Here is a 15,102-nt window from a genome sequence, read left to right as displayed (position 1 = left end):
GGGCTGGGACATTGAAGGATGTAGCTTCCTGGCCCCTGTGTTGGGGTGGGCGGGGGCCACCCTCCTGGGACAGCCTCGTGCTTCCAGGACTCAATCTTCTACCTTCTGGCATGTATGCAGCTCACACCTCAAGCTTCTGGTGACCCCCATGGGAGAGAGAAACTGAGGACAGCTTTCTTTCAGTGCCCACAGAAATGAGGTTGAGCGGAGGTGGAGAGACCACTGGGGCAAATGAGGCCTAGGAAAACACCATTCAGTCCCTTGAGGGTGGGGGCAGGGAGAGTTTTCAGGAACTCCTGCATCAGACCCAGGCTGTAAGGCTGTGACCCACAGTGACTTTAACACTGTTCCATTTCTGTGCAGTCGGCAGCCTGTGACTCTCCCCGACCCCGGATGCCATGAGGTCATCATGTCCACCACGCCTGCTGCATTCACAGTAGACACCATTCTTAATGTGAGGGACACCAGAATATTGTTTGATTTGAAACACTGTAGGTTTTGTTTTTTTTAAAGTGGCAGGTTTGCCTTGCTGACCACGTGTGATCAGACAATAAAGTTAGCGGAGTGGCAGGATGGTCTGGCATGTGCTTAAATTAAACACAGGGAGGAAGACACTGGGACTGAAAATGTGTCCTGCCTTATGGACAGTCCACATTGGCATCTTTTAGAGGTTCACGATCCCCTGGGCAGGCTCAAAAGCAACCCAGCAAGGGCTTTGCCTGTCTCTGTGGAGTTCCTGGTATGGTTTTGTTTCTCCTCTCTGCTCCCCTTGCCCAGATTCCTCAACCCTGTGCCCTCTGGTATGGTGCTTCTGTGCCCTGCATGGCGATCATGTGGGTACTTGTCTGCACTGGAGGGCCTGTGGCTGCCCGGTGTCCTCCAGTCACCTGCCTTTGTTCCTTGCTCTTCCCCTAGAGGGTGGTTCCTGGTGCTGCTTCTGAGGGAGTGCTTCCGAGACCTGCACGGCTGGCCACCATCTGTGACGCTGGCGGGGAGGTGGGGCTGCCGGTGCCCACATTGTCCTCAGATGCCGTTCTTCTGGGCCATGCACGTCACTGAGGTTGGTGGACCTCTTGGGCTTTGATGCCTTCTCGTGGAGGCTTCTGGGGTAAGTGTGGTGATGGGGGCCAGTCAGTTGTGGCAACCCAGAATGACCACCGTCTAGCCCCTGGTTTCATTCGCATTCTCCCCCCCACCTCGTACCTTCGGTTCCCTGGTGGTGGTGCTGATGCAGCGGGTGACATCTGCAGAGGCATGTGTGTCCGATGCAGTCAGCGAGCCTGCTGTGTTTGTACTGCCTGCAGACTCTGCACCAGAACACACAGGTGCTGTCCTCCAGGGCCCTGGCCGACCAGAGGAGCAGCAACCCTACCTGCGTGACCCTGCCGTGCGGCGTGGGACCCACTGTCTGGCCGAGTACCACCTGGGGGATTATGGGCCGGCCTGGAACAGATGTGTGCCTGGGCAGGTTGGGGGGTACAGGACAACCCCAGGGACTGAGCTGCTGCTTCCCTTTCTCTTTCTCCCTCCTTTGGGCTCTAGTTTCTTTCCTGCTGCCTCCTCTCAAGATCTCTGTTTATGAGCACTCCCCCCGCAAGGAAGGGGGAACGCAGAGGCACCTCCCCGCTCCTCTGAGCCCTCCCTCACCTTGCAGCCCTCGGTGTGGAGGACCACTGCACGGCACTAGGTGGAACCCCTCCTCTCTCTCCTCTTCCTCACTTGGGCCAGGTGCTGGGGGCTGGACCGCGTAGACAGCTGGGCTGTGGTCATGTTCATTGACTTTGGCCGGTCGGCCACCGGCCCTGTGCAAAGCCTGCACAGCCTGGACAGCGACGGTTTCTGGACCATCCGCCTCTGATGCAGCCATTCCTGCGGGAGGAAGGGGAGCAGTCCTCCACCTCCCGAGGGCGTCAGGGACCTCGGGTAGCCAGGGGGCAGCTGAACCCTCAGGGTGCCCTTCAGCCTCTTTTCTCGCTGTTCTGCCCCAGTTTTCAGTATCTGCCTCTGGAGTACTGGTTCTCATACCCGCGCTGTGTGGGCCCCAGGATCCCAAGGGGTCTCAGGTGCTGCCCAAAGGCTGGGCTCTGTTGTGGTGGCAGGTTGCGGTGGCAGGTTGTGGTGGCAGGGGAGGGCAGGCTTCCCACCCACTTCTGCCAGAGCCGGGCAGCCTACGCTTCACCTGTTTTATGTACATTGGATTTTGCTTCAGAGTTCACTGGAGAAGGATTCTGGAATTTGAACCCCCACAATAGGGGTTAGCATTGGACTTGGGGTCTCCTGATGTGTTGCTACTTTAGATCCAGACACGGCTGGGGCCTCAGTTTCCACATTTTTGAAATGGAGAAGCCCCATCTTTAGCCCCTTCTCAGTATTGGGCTTAGGTGGGATGTGAAAGGATGAAAGAATGCTTTGGGGGGTCAGGAGGAGAACCAGAGGTAAAGAAACACACACACACACACACAGATGGAAAGACGGAGAAGCATCTCCCCAAGTACAGAGCCAAGGCTCCCTGGGAGGCCAAAGGGGTCTTGTGCCCAGTGGTTAGGGACACCACCCAGAGGTCACTTTGGGTCACTGCATGAAGAGGGCCCCTGCCGCCCAGCCTGGGGAGTAACTAGCCAACGGCTGCGGCCCAGGGGCTTCAGGTGAGGCTGAGCCTGACATCTTGGGGGTTGGAGGGTGGCCCGGAGTAGAGGAGCCCCCCCACCCAGAAAGCATCTCCCAGGACTTAGGGGAACCAGGGTGGCCAGCCCAGACTCGGGGCTCCCAGCTGTGGTGTGGACTTCTGAGACGGCTCTGGGAAGTCAGGCAGGCAGGCGTACAACTTTACCTTTAAATGGATGAGGAAAGTAAGGCTCAGGAAAGCGAAAGCTTCCTCATGTTTCATAGCAAGAAAATGATATAGCGGGGTGGAACTGAGGTCTGACTCCTGATGGAAGCCAGTTTCATGGATGGAAACAGTCCCAGAGCGAGGGGGATGGCAGGCTGGCGGGATCTGAGAAGGAAGGGGAGACCTGGGGAAAGGGGGGTTTCTGACCAGCGCCCTGCCCTGCCCGGTCCAGGCACACGAGAATGCCAGCTCATCACAGTGAAAGCCTGGCTCCATCCGTCTTCATCTCTCTCAAGAGCAGGGTTCAGTGAACACAATTTTCTGTCCCCAGAATTTCCCATTAGAGAATGTAAAGTCCCAGATCCCCGTAATTATTTTTGCAACAGTAATAATGCCTTTTATATGCTCTTATTTTGTCTCCCCATCTCCCACCTTTCTAGCACTTTTATCTCATTTTATTCTGGCAGCAGGGAGTTAGCCCTAACACGCAGAGGCTTGTCGGAGGAGCTGGTCTGCAGCCACAACCCTTTCCCGCAGCCCCGGCCTCACTTTTCTCTCTTGCTCCTCCTGCCTGACCAAGTGCTGCCAAGGTTTTGTTGTTGGGTTCTATTTTGGGGATGTTTTGAGTTCATATCAGGTATACATCGCATCCTCAAAGGGAAAATCACTGGTGCTTTGAACTTGGAGGTACGTGGCCCTAAATCTGTGCTCTCCATCCCCTCCGGCCCTGGGGGTCTCAGCTGCAGGCCACTGCCGTAGGCCTGCTGCTGCCTGTTTCCCTGGCATCCCTTAGACGAACCCGAAGCTATCCAAGGGCTTGAGTGGGCTGGCTGGGGTGGTTCTTCCTTCCTGCTGAGACTTTCTCTTTCTCTTCCAGTCACACATCCTGAAGTTTGAAGAGTTTAAGTAGTGAGGCTGCAATCCGCATGTTCCCTCTCCTGTCCAGATTCTGCCTGCCCAGCTCTCTCCTGCCCCTTTCCCTCCTGAGGCCTCGGGGGCGAAAAGAGCCATCACTCTGGTGCCCAGCATTGATTTGAATCCTATTTGCCTTTACCCCTAGTTTGCCTCTCAAAAACAGGCGATCTGTCACATGTCTTCAGTTCCGCGACTCAGCCATCAACATTTGAGCCACACATGGGAAGCCACCATGAGGTTGAAAGCCCAAGGCAGCCAGTACAGTCTTCCCTTCTCTTCTTTGCACCCCCGGAGCGTGGTGTAAGCTGTCCTAAGTCTGGGGAACGGAGGCATTTATTTTCCTGGCATTCCATTCTAGTGTCTGGTAGGGAGCATTCAAACAATGAGCCAGCACCTTGGTGGATAAACTTTGGCACGTTTCATGAGTTCAGGGTGACTGATTCCTGTCTGGCCAGCCCTCCCCAGTCCTGCCCTCTGAACAGCCGTAGTCAGATTGAGAAGCCACCCCGCGTGCCTCATGAGCTGGCCCAGCCTGGGCGCTGCCGCTCCAGGCCCTGCCGGGGATGGAGGTGGGGTGCACGCTTGAGGGGGAAGGTAAGGGTCTGAAAAGTTTCATTTCTCCTGGCCTTCCTGGTAGAGAGAAGACAGTCGGTTCAGGATGATATGGACTCAGTTCTTTTTTTCTGCTTTGTAACTTCATTAGACCCCCAGGCTGAAGGTCCTGAAAGGGACGGGCAACTGGACGAGGAGGTGGATTCTCTCAGAGTTGGTGCAACGCATCTTACAGAAGCTGGTGCACCTTTACGTCAGGTAAACGTGTACCCCATTATTTCCTTAAATAATTGTTAGAGCCAAACTATTTAAATAATTTTATTTGTTTCATCCTTTGGTAGATGAGAAAAATACATTACAAAATACATTATACAGAAGACAGCTTACAGTACACATTACATAAAACACAATCTACATTCCAGCCAAGGCTGGTGGTAAGTTCAGAAGAAAGCCACAGAGGCCTTGAAAGCCAGGTTTCAGCTCTATGGAATGAGTTTCCCCTTCGGATTCCCTCTTTATCTCCACCTCTGCATATGTGAGCACCCCATACAGGTGGGTGTGGGTAGCTTGAGCCGCACTGAGTGGGACTGTGAACACTCCATCCACCTAGAACATCAAGACATCCAAATCCTTTCAAAGAAAAGGGGGAAAATGACCAACATTACAATTGCTGGGTCCCAAAGCAATACAGAGCTCCTCCAGCATTCTGTGTGGTCCCAGATAGCTGTCCTGTATTTGAGCTCTCTGACTGGCATCTTTGCCATCCCTGCCCTGTCACTGAGGTCATCATCCAGTCTGTAGGCATAATTGGCCCTGAGAGGCTGTCTCGGCCCCAAAGCAGTGAGCCTACCGACCAGAAGCCAGCAGGTAGCGTGTGCCACACACACACCTTGCCTGCACTCTTCAAGCATGTACAGGCAACACAGTGCTGACCGTTCTAGCTCTGCGACTCCCCACTGCCCTGTGCCCTACCCAGCAGTTCCCAGAGCCTGGGGTGAGGACACAGGGGTACACAACAAACCCCTTAAAGCTAACCCTTTCCGGTAGGACCCATCTTAATGGAGCGGCTTGAATCAATATTCTCCGAGTCAAACTTACTTCAGAGCTATGTTGTTCCAGGACCAGAAGAAGCAAGACACAGGAGGGTGAGCAAGGGAGCTACCAACAATTACCCTTCAGTGTTAATTAGAAGCCACTCCAGGGAGACAAACCAATGAGCACCAGTTACAGCTGCACGGCATAGAGCCGGACCCAGAGAGACCAGGCCCACGTTCGGGAGACTGTCCCCCGTTGCTCAGCTCATTTACAAGCAATTCTATGAAGCCTCCTCTTAGGCCTCCTTCCTCATATTTTCTTTTTCTTAGAATTTGAACATCTGTGACTAGAAAGGTAGTCCTAAGAATTAATTAAGGCCATCACGTCAGCCTACTACGCTGTGGTCTAGCAGGCCGGGCTCCGCATTCTAAGGGGGACAAGTGTTGGTCGCTCCAGAGGCCTTCAGGAGAGATCGGGGCCAGCCGGGCGCGTGCTTCCGCTGCACCTCTCTGGCTCCAGCAGCGGAGGGTAGCCTCTTATCACTGGAGCCACAGTGGCCTTGGTGACCCTCCCCCGCACCCAAGTAGTTCAGGGAATGGGGGTGGGGTGGATGTGGGAATAAAAAAGATGAGTCAAGACCAGCATCTTCAAATTAACAAACTGTAATTGTTTTCCCAAAGATACATTTTTTTTCATACACATCCATCATACACTGTAACCAAAAAAAGCAGTGTACATGAAATAAGAGAAAATAAATTAAAAATCCATAGCATAGGTAAGGAGGCTCTAGTCTGGAGCACAGCTGAATTTCCAGCAATATAAGGAGGCCCGAAAGTTTCTCTTATAAGAATGCCTGCTAGCAAGGGTTCCAGCCAGGCGGTTGGTTGGTCTGTCAGTCAGTCTTGAGTGCTTGAAACAGTTCTGTGTTTGTGTTTTTCCTTAGCGTTTAGAATAGCCATCATTGTCCTGCAATAGGCAGAGCTATCACGTCCAGGAAAAATGAGGGAGGGAACCACAGAGGCAGCGTGAGATCCAAATACAGCATTCGAAGGTAATTGGTCCAGTGGTGCCTGGGGTGGGGGTGGGGGGTCAACTCTCCAGGGTTAGCCGTCTTCTTTCGGGGGTGTGTACCAGCCTGCAAAGAAACCAAAGAACAGAGTGAGGGGGAGGCCGAAGCCCACCCCCATCCCGCTCACTGAAGACATCTCCAGGGTTACAGGCGTAAAGATCCTAGGAAGCTTCCAGATGCAGGGAGAGAGGGTATACAGGAAGCTGAGGAGCTGCCTACCTGGAGATGGTAAGGGAAGGGGGAAGCGTGTGCCCACCCTGAAGAGTGAGGTGAGCTTTCTCAAAGCGGGGGGTGGGCAAGAGGGCACCAGGTCTACCTGTGGGATGATGCTCGGTGCTTTTCTGGGCAGAGAGGCTGTGGACCTTAGCCACCTCCAGCCCTTCTCTGGACAACGGGCAGCTGCCAAGTTAATGAGCAGTAAAGGCTCAGAAACCAAAAGAAGGGGTTCTTGCTATTTAGCTGGAAGTGAAAACCTTGGGCCTAGCATGTGTCCGCATCTCGAGTCCTGGCTCCAGCCTCACCGTTTTTTTCGTGGATCTGCACCAAGGACTTGTAGGACTGCTGTGCTCTTGTCAGACTGTATTGAGACTGGGGAGAGGAAGCCACCAAATCAGACATGGCCAGCTGTGGTCTTACTGACCCTCACCTTCCACAGGCTGCCACCCAGACACCCTGGAGTCCCAGCACCCAGCACCGGGCACGGACACACTAACACCCTCTGCCTGGAAAGGCCCTTTGGGGCGCAACCCCAAAGCCTTCCTTTTCTAGACTTGTGCCCTCCCCAAAGCCTCAGTATGCCCGAGGCCAAGGCCCTGCCCCCGTTCCCACGGTGGGCATCCCAGGCACCCAGCGCCACCAGCCCCGAGGCCTTACCCTAGGCCCCTGCAAGAAGGCAGCCTGGCCTATTCGCGGCCCTAACTGCGTTTGGCCCCAGCAGCCCCGGCTCGTCACCTTGTTGGCTCCGAACTGCACCCGCGCCTTCCCCTTCACCAGCGTGGCGCTGATCTGCATGATCACCGACTCTATCGAGTAGGCACTGCTCCAGCCCTGGGCAACAGGCAGGGACAACACTCACGTCAGCAGAGTTTCCAGAGAAACCTTACACGTGTTCTCCAGTGAGCAGCTGCATGTGGAGAAGGGCCCCTGCCCTGCTCTCCCGGAACAGCCGTCACCAGTTTGCCGAGGCGGGTGGGTGCAGGCCCTGCCCAGCAGAATGGAAGGGCCACATCATGTCCATCACCCAGCCCGTAGGGCATGTGTTGGGTGAAGCCCAGCCCAGCCTTGTCCACGCCAGCCCAGCCACGGGTGAGAGACAGGCTCACCTGTTTGGTGAGAAGTTCCATGCAGATGGCACCTCCGCCCAGAACATACCTGCAGAAGAAAGGTTAGTCAGCTGGCTGACTGGCAGAAGCTCCACACCCCTCCCCCACTACAGCAGGAGCTGCCTCTCCCCTCCCTGAGCCACTCACCCTCCGGACAGGACTGGAGATACAACCCTGACAAACGGTGGGTCAAAGGGGAAGTTATCCTGAGAGAGAGACAGAGGCAACTGTCAGGGAGGGGAGGCCAGCATCCTCCACAGGACTGAAGCCCCGAGGAGGAAGCCGGGCCAAGGAAGGAGGGACTAGAAACAGCCTTACTTTAAAGGAAAAGTTAAGGAGGATGAAGTCAGCCCCTTCTTTCTCTTTGAGGATCTGGAGATCGCTGTGCAAAGCGCTGTCCTGATCAACTCTGTGAAGCGATGAGTCTGGGCTCAGACCCCTGGCCCAGCTTGGGCATCACAGTGGCTCCCCCTCCCCCAGGCTGGCAGCAGAGGGACGCACTGCTGCCCACACCTGCTCCTGGGACCCTGCCTCCAGCGGGCCCACAGGACCACCTGGGAGACCCCCACCACAGGGGCTCCACGCACACCACCACTCAACTTCCTCTCCGGTCCCAGAGGCCCCACTCACTTGAGGAGTTTGACATTCCAATCATACAGACTGTCATTCACGAGTTCGACTGCATAGTTTCCTAGAAGGGAAACGGGTGTTATTAGGATATTCCAGGTGGTGAGTGGGCCCAGATGCAAATCCTTCCCCCAGGCTGAGGTTCCGAGTTCACTCCAGATGGACACACACCCAATCTGAGCCACTGGCTTGGAGTTCCATGCTTGGCCTGAAAAGTTCGTAAGCATTCACATACGCCAAAACTCTTTTCCTTCCTTCCGAGAAGCTTTGTTCAGGCCCCTCTCTGAGGCAAACTCACCGCCTTTGAAACTCTGTGATCGGTATATATCCCTGAGCTCCTTCATCAGCCGGTCAGTGGCCTGCACCGAGCCAGACACTGCGCCCTGCACGGGAGGGGGGAGAGAAAACCCTTCTCCATCAGGTGGTTTAGAAACACACACTAGACCTCAGCAGTAGTCTGTTGGCTTGCCGAGGCTTTAGGCAAGGCTTGGGCACACCCATAACCCACCCAAAAAAGGAGTCTGTTCTTCAGACTGATACGGGATGGCCGACCACCGCCCAGCCACAGCCCACCAACCCCTGGCCCAGCCTCTCCCTAGAAAGCACGTACATTTAAGTAATCTTGCCTCTGGTTCTTTTTAATTTTCTCTAGTATGGCCAAGTTTTCTTTTCCGATGCCATCATCTTCAGATTTCTTGCCCTCAGCCGGCTCTTCCTCTTTCATTTCATAGTGATCTAGGTCTTCTGTGTCCTGGGGAGTGGAGGGGCAGGAGTGAGAGGAGGAAGGGAACCCAACACAGGTCCTGGGGAGGGACCGTCGCCTTCCCAGTACCATCCGGCCTAGAGCTGCAAGTTAAGGAACAGTGGTCTATCTAGCAGGCTAAGGAATAACGCCCTTACCGTTTCTGGAACAATTCCCAGCCCCATGCCCTCCACGTCTAAAGGATGAGGCCCATCTCTCTTCCTAGCCAATTCTCAAGCAGCTGAACTACAAAAGGACCTAGGGAAGGCAAGCAGGTCTCAGCCCTCTTGTTCTCCAGACTGACTTTCCTCTCCAGCCATCCCCCAAATTCTCCCTTGGCAGCAGAAACTCTCCCTTAATTCCTAGAATGACTCTGGCCTAACACTGTGACTCAAAGCTCATGTTTCACTGGGGGACTTCTGTTCCCATTTCTCAGGACTCCATGTCTAAAGGAGAAACTGGGACAAGAAACTCCCTCCCTCCCACTCCTGCAGGACCCAAAGCAGGTACGCAGAGGTGCCCACTGCCAAGCTGGAAATGAGAGCGGGCTAGAAAAGGGGATGGTAGAGGTCAAGAGCAAGAGTTAGCCCCTTATTCACACTGCTCTAAGTGAGTAAGCAGTTCACGGCGTGGGAGGAGCCCATACCCAGCACTTGGCCCTCTCAGTCAGGTGCTGGAGGGGTGGCACAGGGGGCTGGTCCACTGTCTGGGACGAGTAATTTTCATGTATCACTAGCTGTTCTGTGCATCTTAAGACCCCATCAAAGTTACAGAAGGTGCAGAACTTGAGCCATTAATCCAGCACTAGGAAACAAAGCCATCAGAGGGCTCTCTGCTCAGGCAGCACGTGGTCATACTGACTTAACATCCAGTGAATGTTTATGCTAAAAAGTCAGATATGGTACTAGATGCTATACACACTAGTTCATTAAATTCTTAGAATTGCCATGCCGTTATTCTGTTATTACCTCCCCCAGCCCCTTCTATAGATGAAGAAGCTGAAGTCTGGTGAGGTTAATTATCATGCCCGAAGTCATACAACCTTAGCAGAGCCAAGACGTCTGGCTCTGAAGCTCAAGTTCTTAGCCGTTGCGTTATATTCTGTGAAAATATCTATGTTTTTAGATACCACATCAGATAAACTGATTAGCACTTAACGTGTATTGTATGGAGCATTTCACACGCAATGCATCATTTAATCTTCAAAGCCAACTGTATATAGTAGGTATGATAATCCCATTTTATAAATAAGGAAGAACTGCAGCTTAGGGAGGTCAGGTAAAATTTCCCAATTAATATAGCTAAGAGATACAGGACGCAAACTCAGGTTTGACAAAGCCAACCGAAATGATTTTTTTGACTTTGGTTTAAACAGAATTGCACCTAACCGTCTTCAGCAGTTGGAGGTGGGGCCCTGTCTCTACTACACTGGCTGTTCCTCCAAGTCAGTACATCTGTTTTATTCCTTTGTTTTTTTTTCTTCTCTCCCCTGTTCTAGACTGGAGCTCTGTATACAGTGGGTGCTCATTGCTGCTGACTGAAAGAGCTTCCCGCCAATGCCGTCTTGGATGGCAAGCCTACCTCAGGCATCTCCTCATCTTCGTCTTCTGAAGACACGTCTTCCTGTGTGCACTGCGGCGGGAAGGGGAAAGTGGAGATCAGAGCCCCAGTGGCTTCCTAGAATGCAACCTCTGACCTCTAACCTCCTCCCGCACCTCCAGGTCTGGACACCGTGCACCTGCCTACAATGCTGCCAGCCTCTCCACCAGCCAGATGAGAGTGGTAGCAACTGCCCAGGGAAGGACTTCCCTACCGGCCCATTATTCTCCTACCATAAGCCATAGGATAAAAGAAAAGTGAAACGGCTGTTTCAGTCATCCACCTCACAATTCCCAGTTTAATTCTCCCAAGATCCCTACTTCACTCAATCATCACTAGACTGATTTTGTGTTCTTGGTTCTTCACAAGGGGCCTGGGCCCTTCCCAATCGCCACCAACTGCTACTGCTAATGGTAAAAATTCCTCCCTTCCACTCAACATGAAGGATACTTGCCCGTGAGAGTTTTGATAGGGGTGAAGCTACTACTGCCCCATTTACCTAGATTCTCATCTGCAGAAGAAAGGGGCAAAGAGTCACAATATGCGTATGTCTGGACTCGGCAGGGGTGGAGAGACGACTGCAGACTTGTCTCAGCTAAGAGGGCTGTCTCTGGGGCAGCTCTGCACAACAGGCCCAGAGCCCCTCAGCCGCTCACCTGCTCTGCCGGCAAGGGCTGGTCCAGCATCTCCACGTCTGGATGCTGAGGGAGGTTATAGAGTTTACACAGGTCGGAGATAATCCTCTTCAGATGCTGCAATAGCTGTGGGCAGGGGACCACAATGACATCAAATACTCCTTTTCCCACGTCAATCTGAACAGGTGCATGGATGAGCTCTTGGCTCAGACCCCACTTTGGTACCTAGCTCTCTGAGTCGTCTGGGCCATGTGGCTGTGGGAAGGGGTTTACGGGACCGAGCCCAGGGCCCTCCCTCTGGCTTCAATAAGCAACTCTCCTAAGAATCTGCACCCAAATGTTCAGCTACTGCACCATCCACTTTCCAGATATATCCCCCTTTCACAGAATGTCTTTCTGGCATGGGCCTCAAGGAGAAAACGCACCCCCACCCCAACACCCTGGCCCCTCACCAGAGTATTCCCTTTCTTTATGTCCACCAGCCTCTCCAAGACAGCAGCCAAGTTAGGGTCATCGGACTCCACCGACCAGATGGGGGGTACAGCGGGGTATGATTCCTGAGGGGACGAGAGCAGGGAGAGTGATCAAGATGGGCAACTCAGGAAGAGCTAGTTCTGCCTGCCCTCTGCTCCCCAAGACTTCTAGTTCCCCCTGCTCCTACCCCTCCTACATACATAAAAAGCCCTGCTCAGCAGGTCAGTGTGTGACCAAGCAGCTTCCCCAAAAATCCTAGACCAGTAGACAAAGTCCCTGGGAGGACCCCCTCCAAGAAGCCTGGACCTTTTCTCCCCTCACGGGTACACACTGAAGGAAGCAGCACAGCCGCACGCTGCTACGGTGGGGGAGGGCGCCTAGCTACTGCGCTGCCTGAAGTTCCAGACTCAAAGTTCTCCCACACCCAGTCCTCCAGCCCTTCTGTGTGTCAAACGCCATAGCAAGTGGAGGAAAGGATCACCTCCTAACAATTACACTGATGCGAGAGCAGACTGCAAATCACTTTCATTTTAGCTGGGGAGAGAGGAATAAAAACTAGATTATATTTTGAAAACTTAAAAAGGGTAGCAGGAAAAATCTCCCCACCCCATTCCCAACAGACCCCCTTCAAGGGCCAGTTCTCCCCACCTCTCGGGAACCTGCCACCCTCTCAGTCCAAGCGTAGGCTGTAGGGCTCCACATGGCAGGCTGGAAGAAGCCTACGCTGCCAACATTCCCAGCATTCCTGAGTCACGGTGCCAAATGCAGCCTGACCAGGCTCCCCCTCTGCCCAAACTAAGGGGGCCAGTTCAGGCCAAGTTTCTTTTGTAGGGGCCACCAGGAATCTGACTGAGAACCTTCTAAACCTGACTTCCTTCCAGGGATGAAGAGGCAAGGTAGCCTCTGGCAACTGGAAAGGCAGCTAGAAAGGGGCAAACCTACCCTTCCGGAATTGGAAGCATAATTCAGGAACAAAATTAGCTTGTGAGGTGTCCACACATGCCAAGGAAACCTTAACCACTTCTACTGGGGGTCTTAGCTCTGTCATGGCTCTAATCCTCATGCTGGAGGAACACAAGATGCTCAAATCTTCACCTGACTCTGCCATACCTAGTCCCTCAATCGTAACTTTTTATTGGGAAAAAAAAGGTTGGGGAGGGAAATTGGGGAAAGACAGAAATGGGACACATGAATTTTGGCAGGGCACCATTCAACCCAACTTGAGGCTTACCTCACCAAACCCTGACCTGGTTGATGGAGCAAAGGGAGAGAAAACAAGAACCATGTAACTCAAATTCAGGCTTGCAAGTACCACACGATTCACAGGTCTGTCTTTCCCCGCACCGCTCCTGTCCACTGTCTGCCTGTGCGGATAAAGTACTGTCTCCTGGCTCCCTAACCAATGCCCCTACCGGGGAGAACACTACCAGCAGGTGTGTCAACCAACTTCAGCGCTGTCCTATGGAGTATCAGCCGTTCCACATTATCAGACAAACCCTCTTCAAGGGATGTTTGAGGGTAGACTAGTTATCTCCTAGTCTAGCATGCTTAGGATGAAATGATGTTTACCAGGGAGAAAAGAAACTTACTACTCAGAATAAATGGAATAGTGCTTGCACATCACCATCATTACCAGGAAAGGCAACAACCCCAGGCAAATGGAGATACAACCCCAGGGAGCAGGAGGGGGGCGGCAGATCTGCTCCGAGCTGGGGCAAAAGGAGGAGAGTTAGAGGTTACACCAGAATAAGGGAATCCAAAGAGAAAGGAGGAGTCGGCGAACTGCAACCACTTGGTAAAATTCAGAGAGCAAAGAGGGGCTGCGTGAGAGATGCCTGGGCAGGGGATCTCACAGGTGGCAACGTCCTAAGTCAAAGGTACTACTGAGAAGGGGGTTATCGCTGAAATGTTCAGAGTTCCAAGCCAGGTCCTTCCAGCTCGGATCAGTCAGTGCACAGGCCTGAAACCTTGAGATGGGTTGTGGGAGGAGAGGGACATACCTAGGTGGCAAGGTAAAGTCGTAGAGTACCTGAATCAAGAAACGAGCCAAAATCATTAGCCTTGGGATGTGGATGGGTTAGTGGGAAGGGTTAGTCAAGAAGCCATATGTCGGGGTATCCCTCACTATGAAAGGTCAGTGAAGAGGTTCTGGGGGAGGGACGGCAGAATCTCAAGCAACGGAAACAAGTGTATTCTGGAGGGAAGGGGCCGAACCCCGAGGGGGGGATTCGGCCTCCCAGGTCCTTAGCAAAAAGCTGTGTGGGGTGATCTTGAGTCCCTGACAAGGGGCCCCCAGAGAAGCGCACGCGAGGGAGTCCTCACCGTGATGTTGCAGTGGATGCGGACGGGATCCCCAGACACCGACCCCCGTTGGGGGAGATGCGGTCCGGGCGCGGCCCCCGCCCCGGCCCCTCCAGCCCCAGCCAGCAGGAACTCGCAGCTCAGCTCGTCCAAGCAGGCGCTGGCAATGCGGAAGCGCTCGTGGCCGCGGTGGAAGATGGACTCGAGCAGCTTCAGCTCCCGCCTCAGGCAGGGCCCCGGCCCCGGGCCCCCCCCTGGGCCGCCCCCGGCCCCCGGCGCCGCCCCCTGGCCCCCCAGCTGCTGCCCCGGCCCCGGCTGCTGCTGCCCCTGCGGCTGCGGCTGCTGCATCCTCCGCTCCGCTCCGCTCCGGGGCCGGCGGGCCGGGAGCCTCCGGCCTCCGCTCCGGGCACCGCCGCCGCCGCCGCCGCCGCGGTCCGCACTTCCTGATCCCCCCTTCGCCAAGATGGCGCCGCCGCCACCTCCGGGACAGGGCCCCCCCCTCCGTTGGTCGGCCCCCCCCAGCCGCCGGAAGCCGCGCGCCCCTCCTCCTCCTCCTCAGCTGCCCCGCCTCCGACCCCCCTCACGTGACCTCCCGGCTCTGGTCTCCCTCACGTGATGTCTCCCGTTTTCCCGCCCCCTTGTTCTCGACTGTCACCCTCCACATGTGACTCTAGCCCTCTGGCGGGTCGCTTTCAGTGCCTCAGTGCGTGTCTACGTACGTGTAGTGCGCGTGCGTCCGTGTGACTAACCTCACCAGCGCTCCCCTCTCACGTGACCCGGCGCCGCGTGCTCCCAGGGGCTACCCGCGCGGGACCCTGTCCCTTGCTCTGGGCTCCACTTTCCCCGCCTCCGAGCTGCGACGAGCGGGCCGGGCGCTCGGTGGCAGAGAAGAAAAAGGGGTAGCTTCGGTTGTCACTGTGCCGTTTTTAAAGTGCGCGCCCATACTGGTCCAGGGCGCAGCGTCCCCAAGCCTCTGCCTTCCTTGGGGAGTGGGCATGCCC

At 54.7% G+C, this 15,102-nt stretch overlaps 2 protein-coding genes and 1 long non-coding RNA gene across 5 annotated transcripts in view; 2 read left to right on the top strand and 1 right to left on the bottom strand.

Moving 5' to 3' along the window:
- TDRD10 (tudor domain containing 10) overlaps window positions 1-5,849 on the top strand; it is a 39,455-nt gene extending 33,606 nt beyond the window's left edge. Inside the window, 9 exon segments of the mRNA XM_037016690.2 lie at window positions 108-178; window positions 181-199; window positions 916-1,060; window positions 1,305-1,350; window positions 1,353-1,458; window positions 1,729-1,844; window positions 1,847-4,339; window positions 4,449-4,555; window positions 5,345-5,849. Coding sequence (XP_036872585.2) covers window positions 108-178; window positions 181-199; window positions 916-1,060; window positions 1,305-1,350; window positions 1,353-1,458; window positions 1,729-1,844; window positions 1,847-2,259 — 916 coding nt within the window. The 3' untranslated portion in view covers window positions 2,260-4,339; window positions 4,449-4,555; window positions 5,345-5,849.
- Window positions 5,850-5,978: 129 nt separating this feature from the next.
- On the bottom strand, window positions 5,979-14,574 carry UBE2Q1 (ubiquitin conjugating enzyme E2 Q1). Of its 2 annotated transcripts, none has more exons than XM_037016688.2 (13): window positions 14,123-14,574; window positions 11,779-11,883; window positions 11,348-11,452; window positions 10,674-10,724; window positions 8,961-9,101; window positions 8,649-8,733; window positions 8,354-8,414; window positions 8,042-8,132; window positions 7,871-7,929; window positions 7,724-7,772; window positions 7,275-7,448; window positions 6,923-6,989; window positions 5,979-6,467 (listed from the first exon to the last, which is right to left on the bottom strand). In XM_037016688.2, exons 1-13 carry the CDS (start codon window positions 14,447-14,449, stop codon window positions 6,436-6,438), a joined length of 1,347 nt encoding a protein of 448 aa, XP_036872583.1. In that variant the 5' UTR covers window positions 14,450-14,574; the 3' UTR covers window positions 5,979-6,435. The 2 variants fall into 2 exon arrangements, with proteins under 2 accessions (XP_036872583.1, XP_017510518.2); XM_017655029.3 differs by having other exon boundaries at window positions 7,353-7,448; window positions 14,123-14,571.
- LOC118972106 (uncharacterized) lies at window positions 6,275-10,725 on the top strand. Of its 2 annotated transcripts, XR_005060925.2 has the most exons (4): window positions 6,275-6,383; window positions 6,544-6,629; window positions 9,529-9,598; window positions 10,591-10,725. It is a non-coding gene; the product is annotated as an uncharacterized lncRNA (long non-coding RNA). The 2 variants fall into 2 exon arrangements; XR_012125295.1 differs by lacking the exon at window positions 6,544-6,629.
- Window positions 14,575-15,102: the final 528 nt, after the last annotated feature.

Source organism: Manis javanica, chromosome 14 (assembly GCF_040802235.1).
Source record: "Manis javanica isolate MJ-LG chromosome 14, MJ_LKY, whole genome shotgun sequence".
Taxonomy (NCBI): domain Eukaryota; kingdom Metazoa; phylum Chordata; class Mammalia; order Pholidota; family Manidae; genus Manis; species Manis javanica.
Note: the sequence above shows the minus strand (reverse complement) of the source record. Positions and strands in the feature narration are given on the sequence as shown.

Excerpts from the sequence above, each read along its gene's own strand:
- UBE2Q1 (XM_037016688.2), bottom strand. The coding sequence starts at position 14,449 with ATGCAGCAGCCGCAGCCGCAGGGGCAGCAGCAGCCGGGGCCGGGGCAG. Across the intron at positions 7,773-7,870 it reads TCTCCAGTCCTGTCCGGAGG|GTATGTTCTGGGCGGAGGTG; the intron begins GTGAGTGGCTCA and ends TTTCTTCTGCAG. Across the intron at positions 7,449-7,723 it reads TGGAACTTCTCACCAAACAG|GGCTGGAGCAGTGCCTACTC; the intron begins GTGAGCCTGTCT and ends CCTGTTGCCCAG.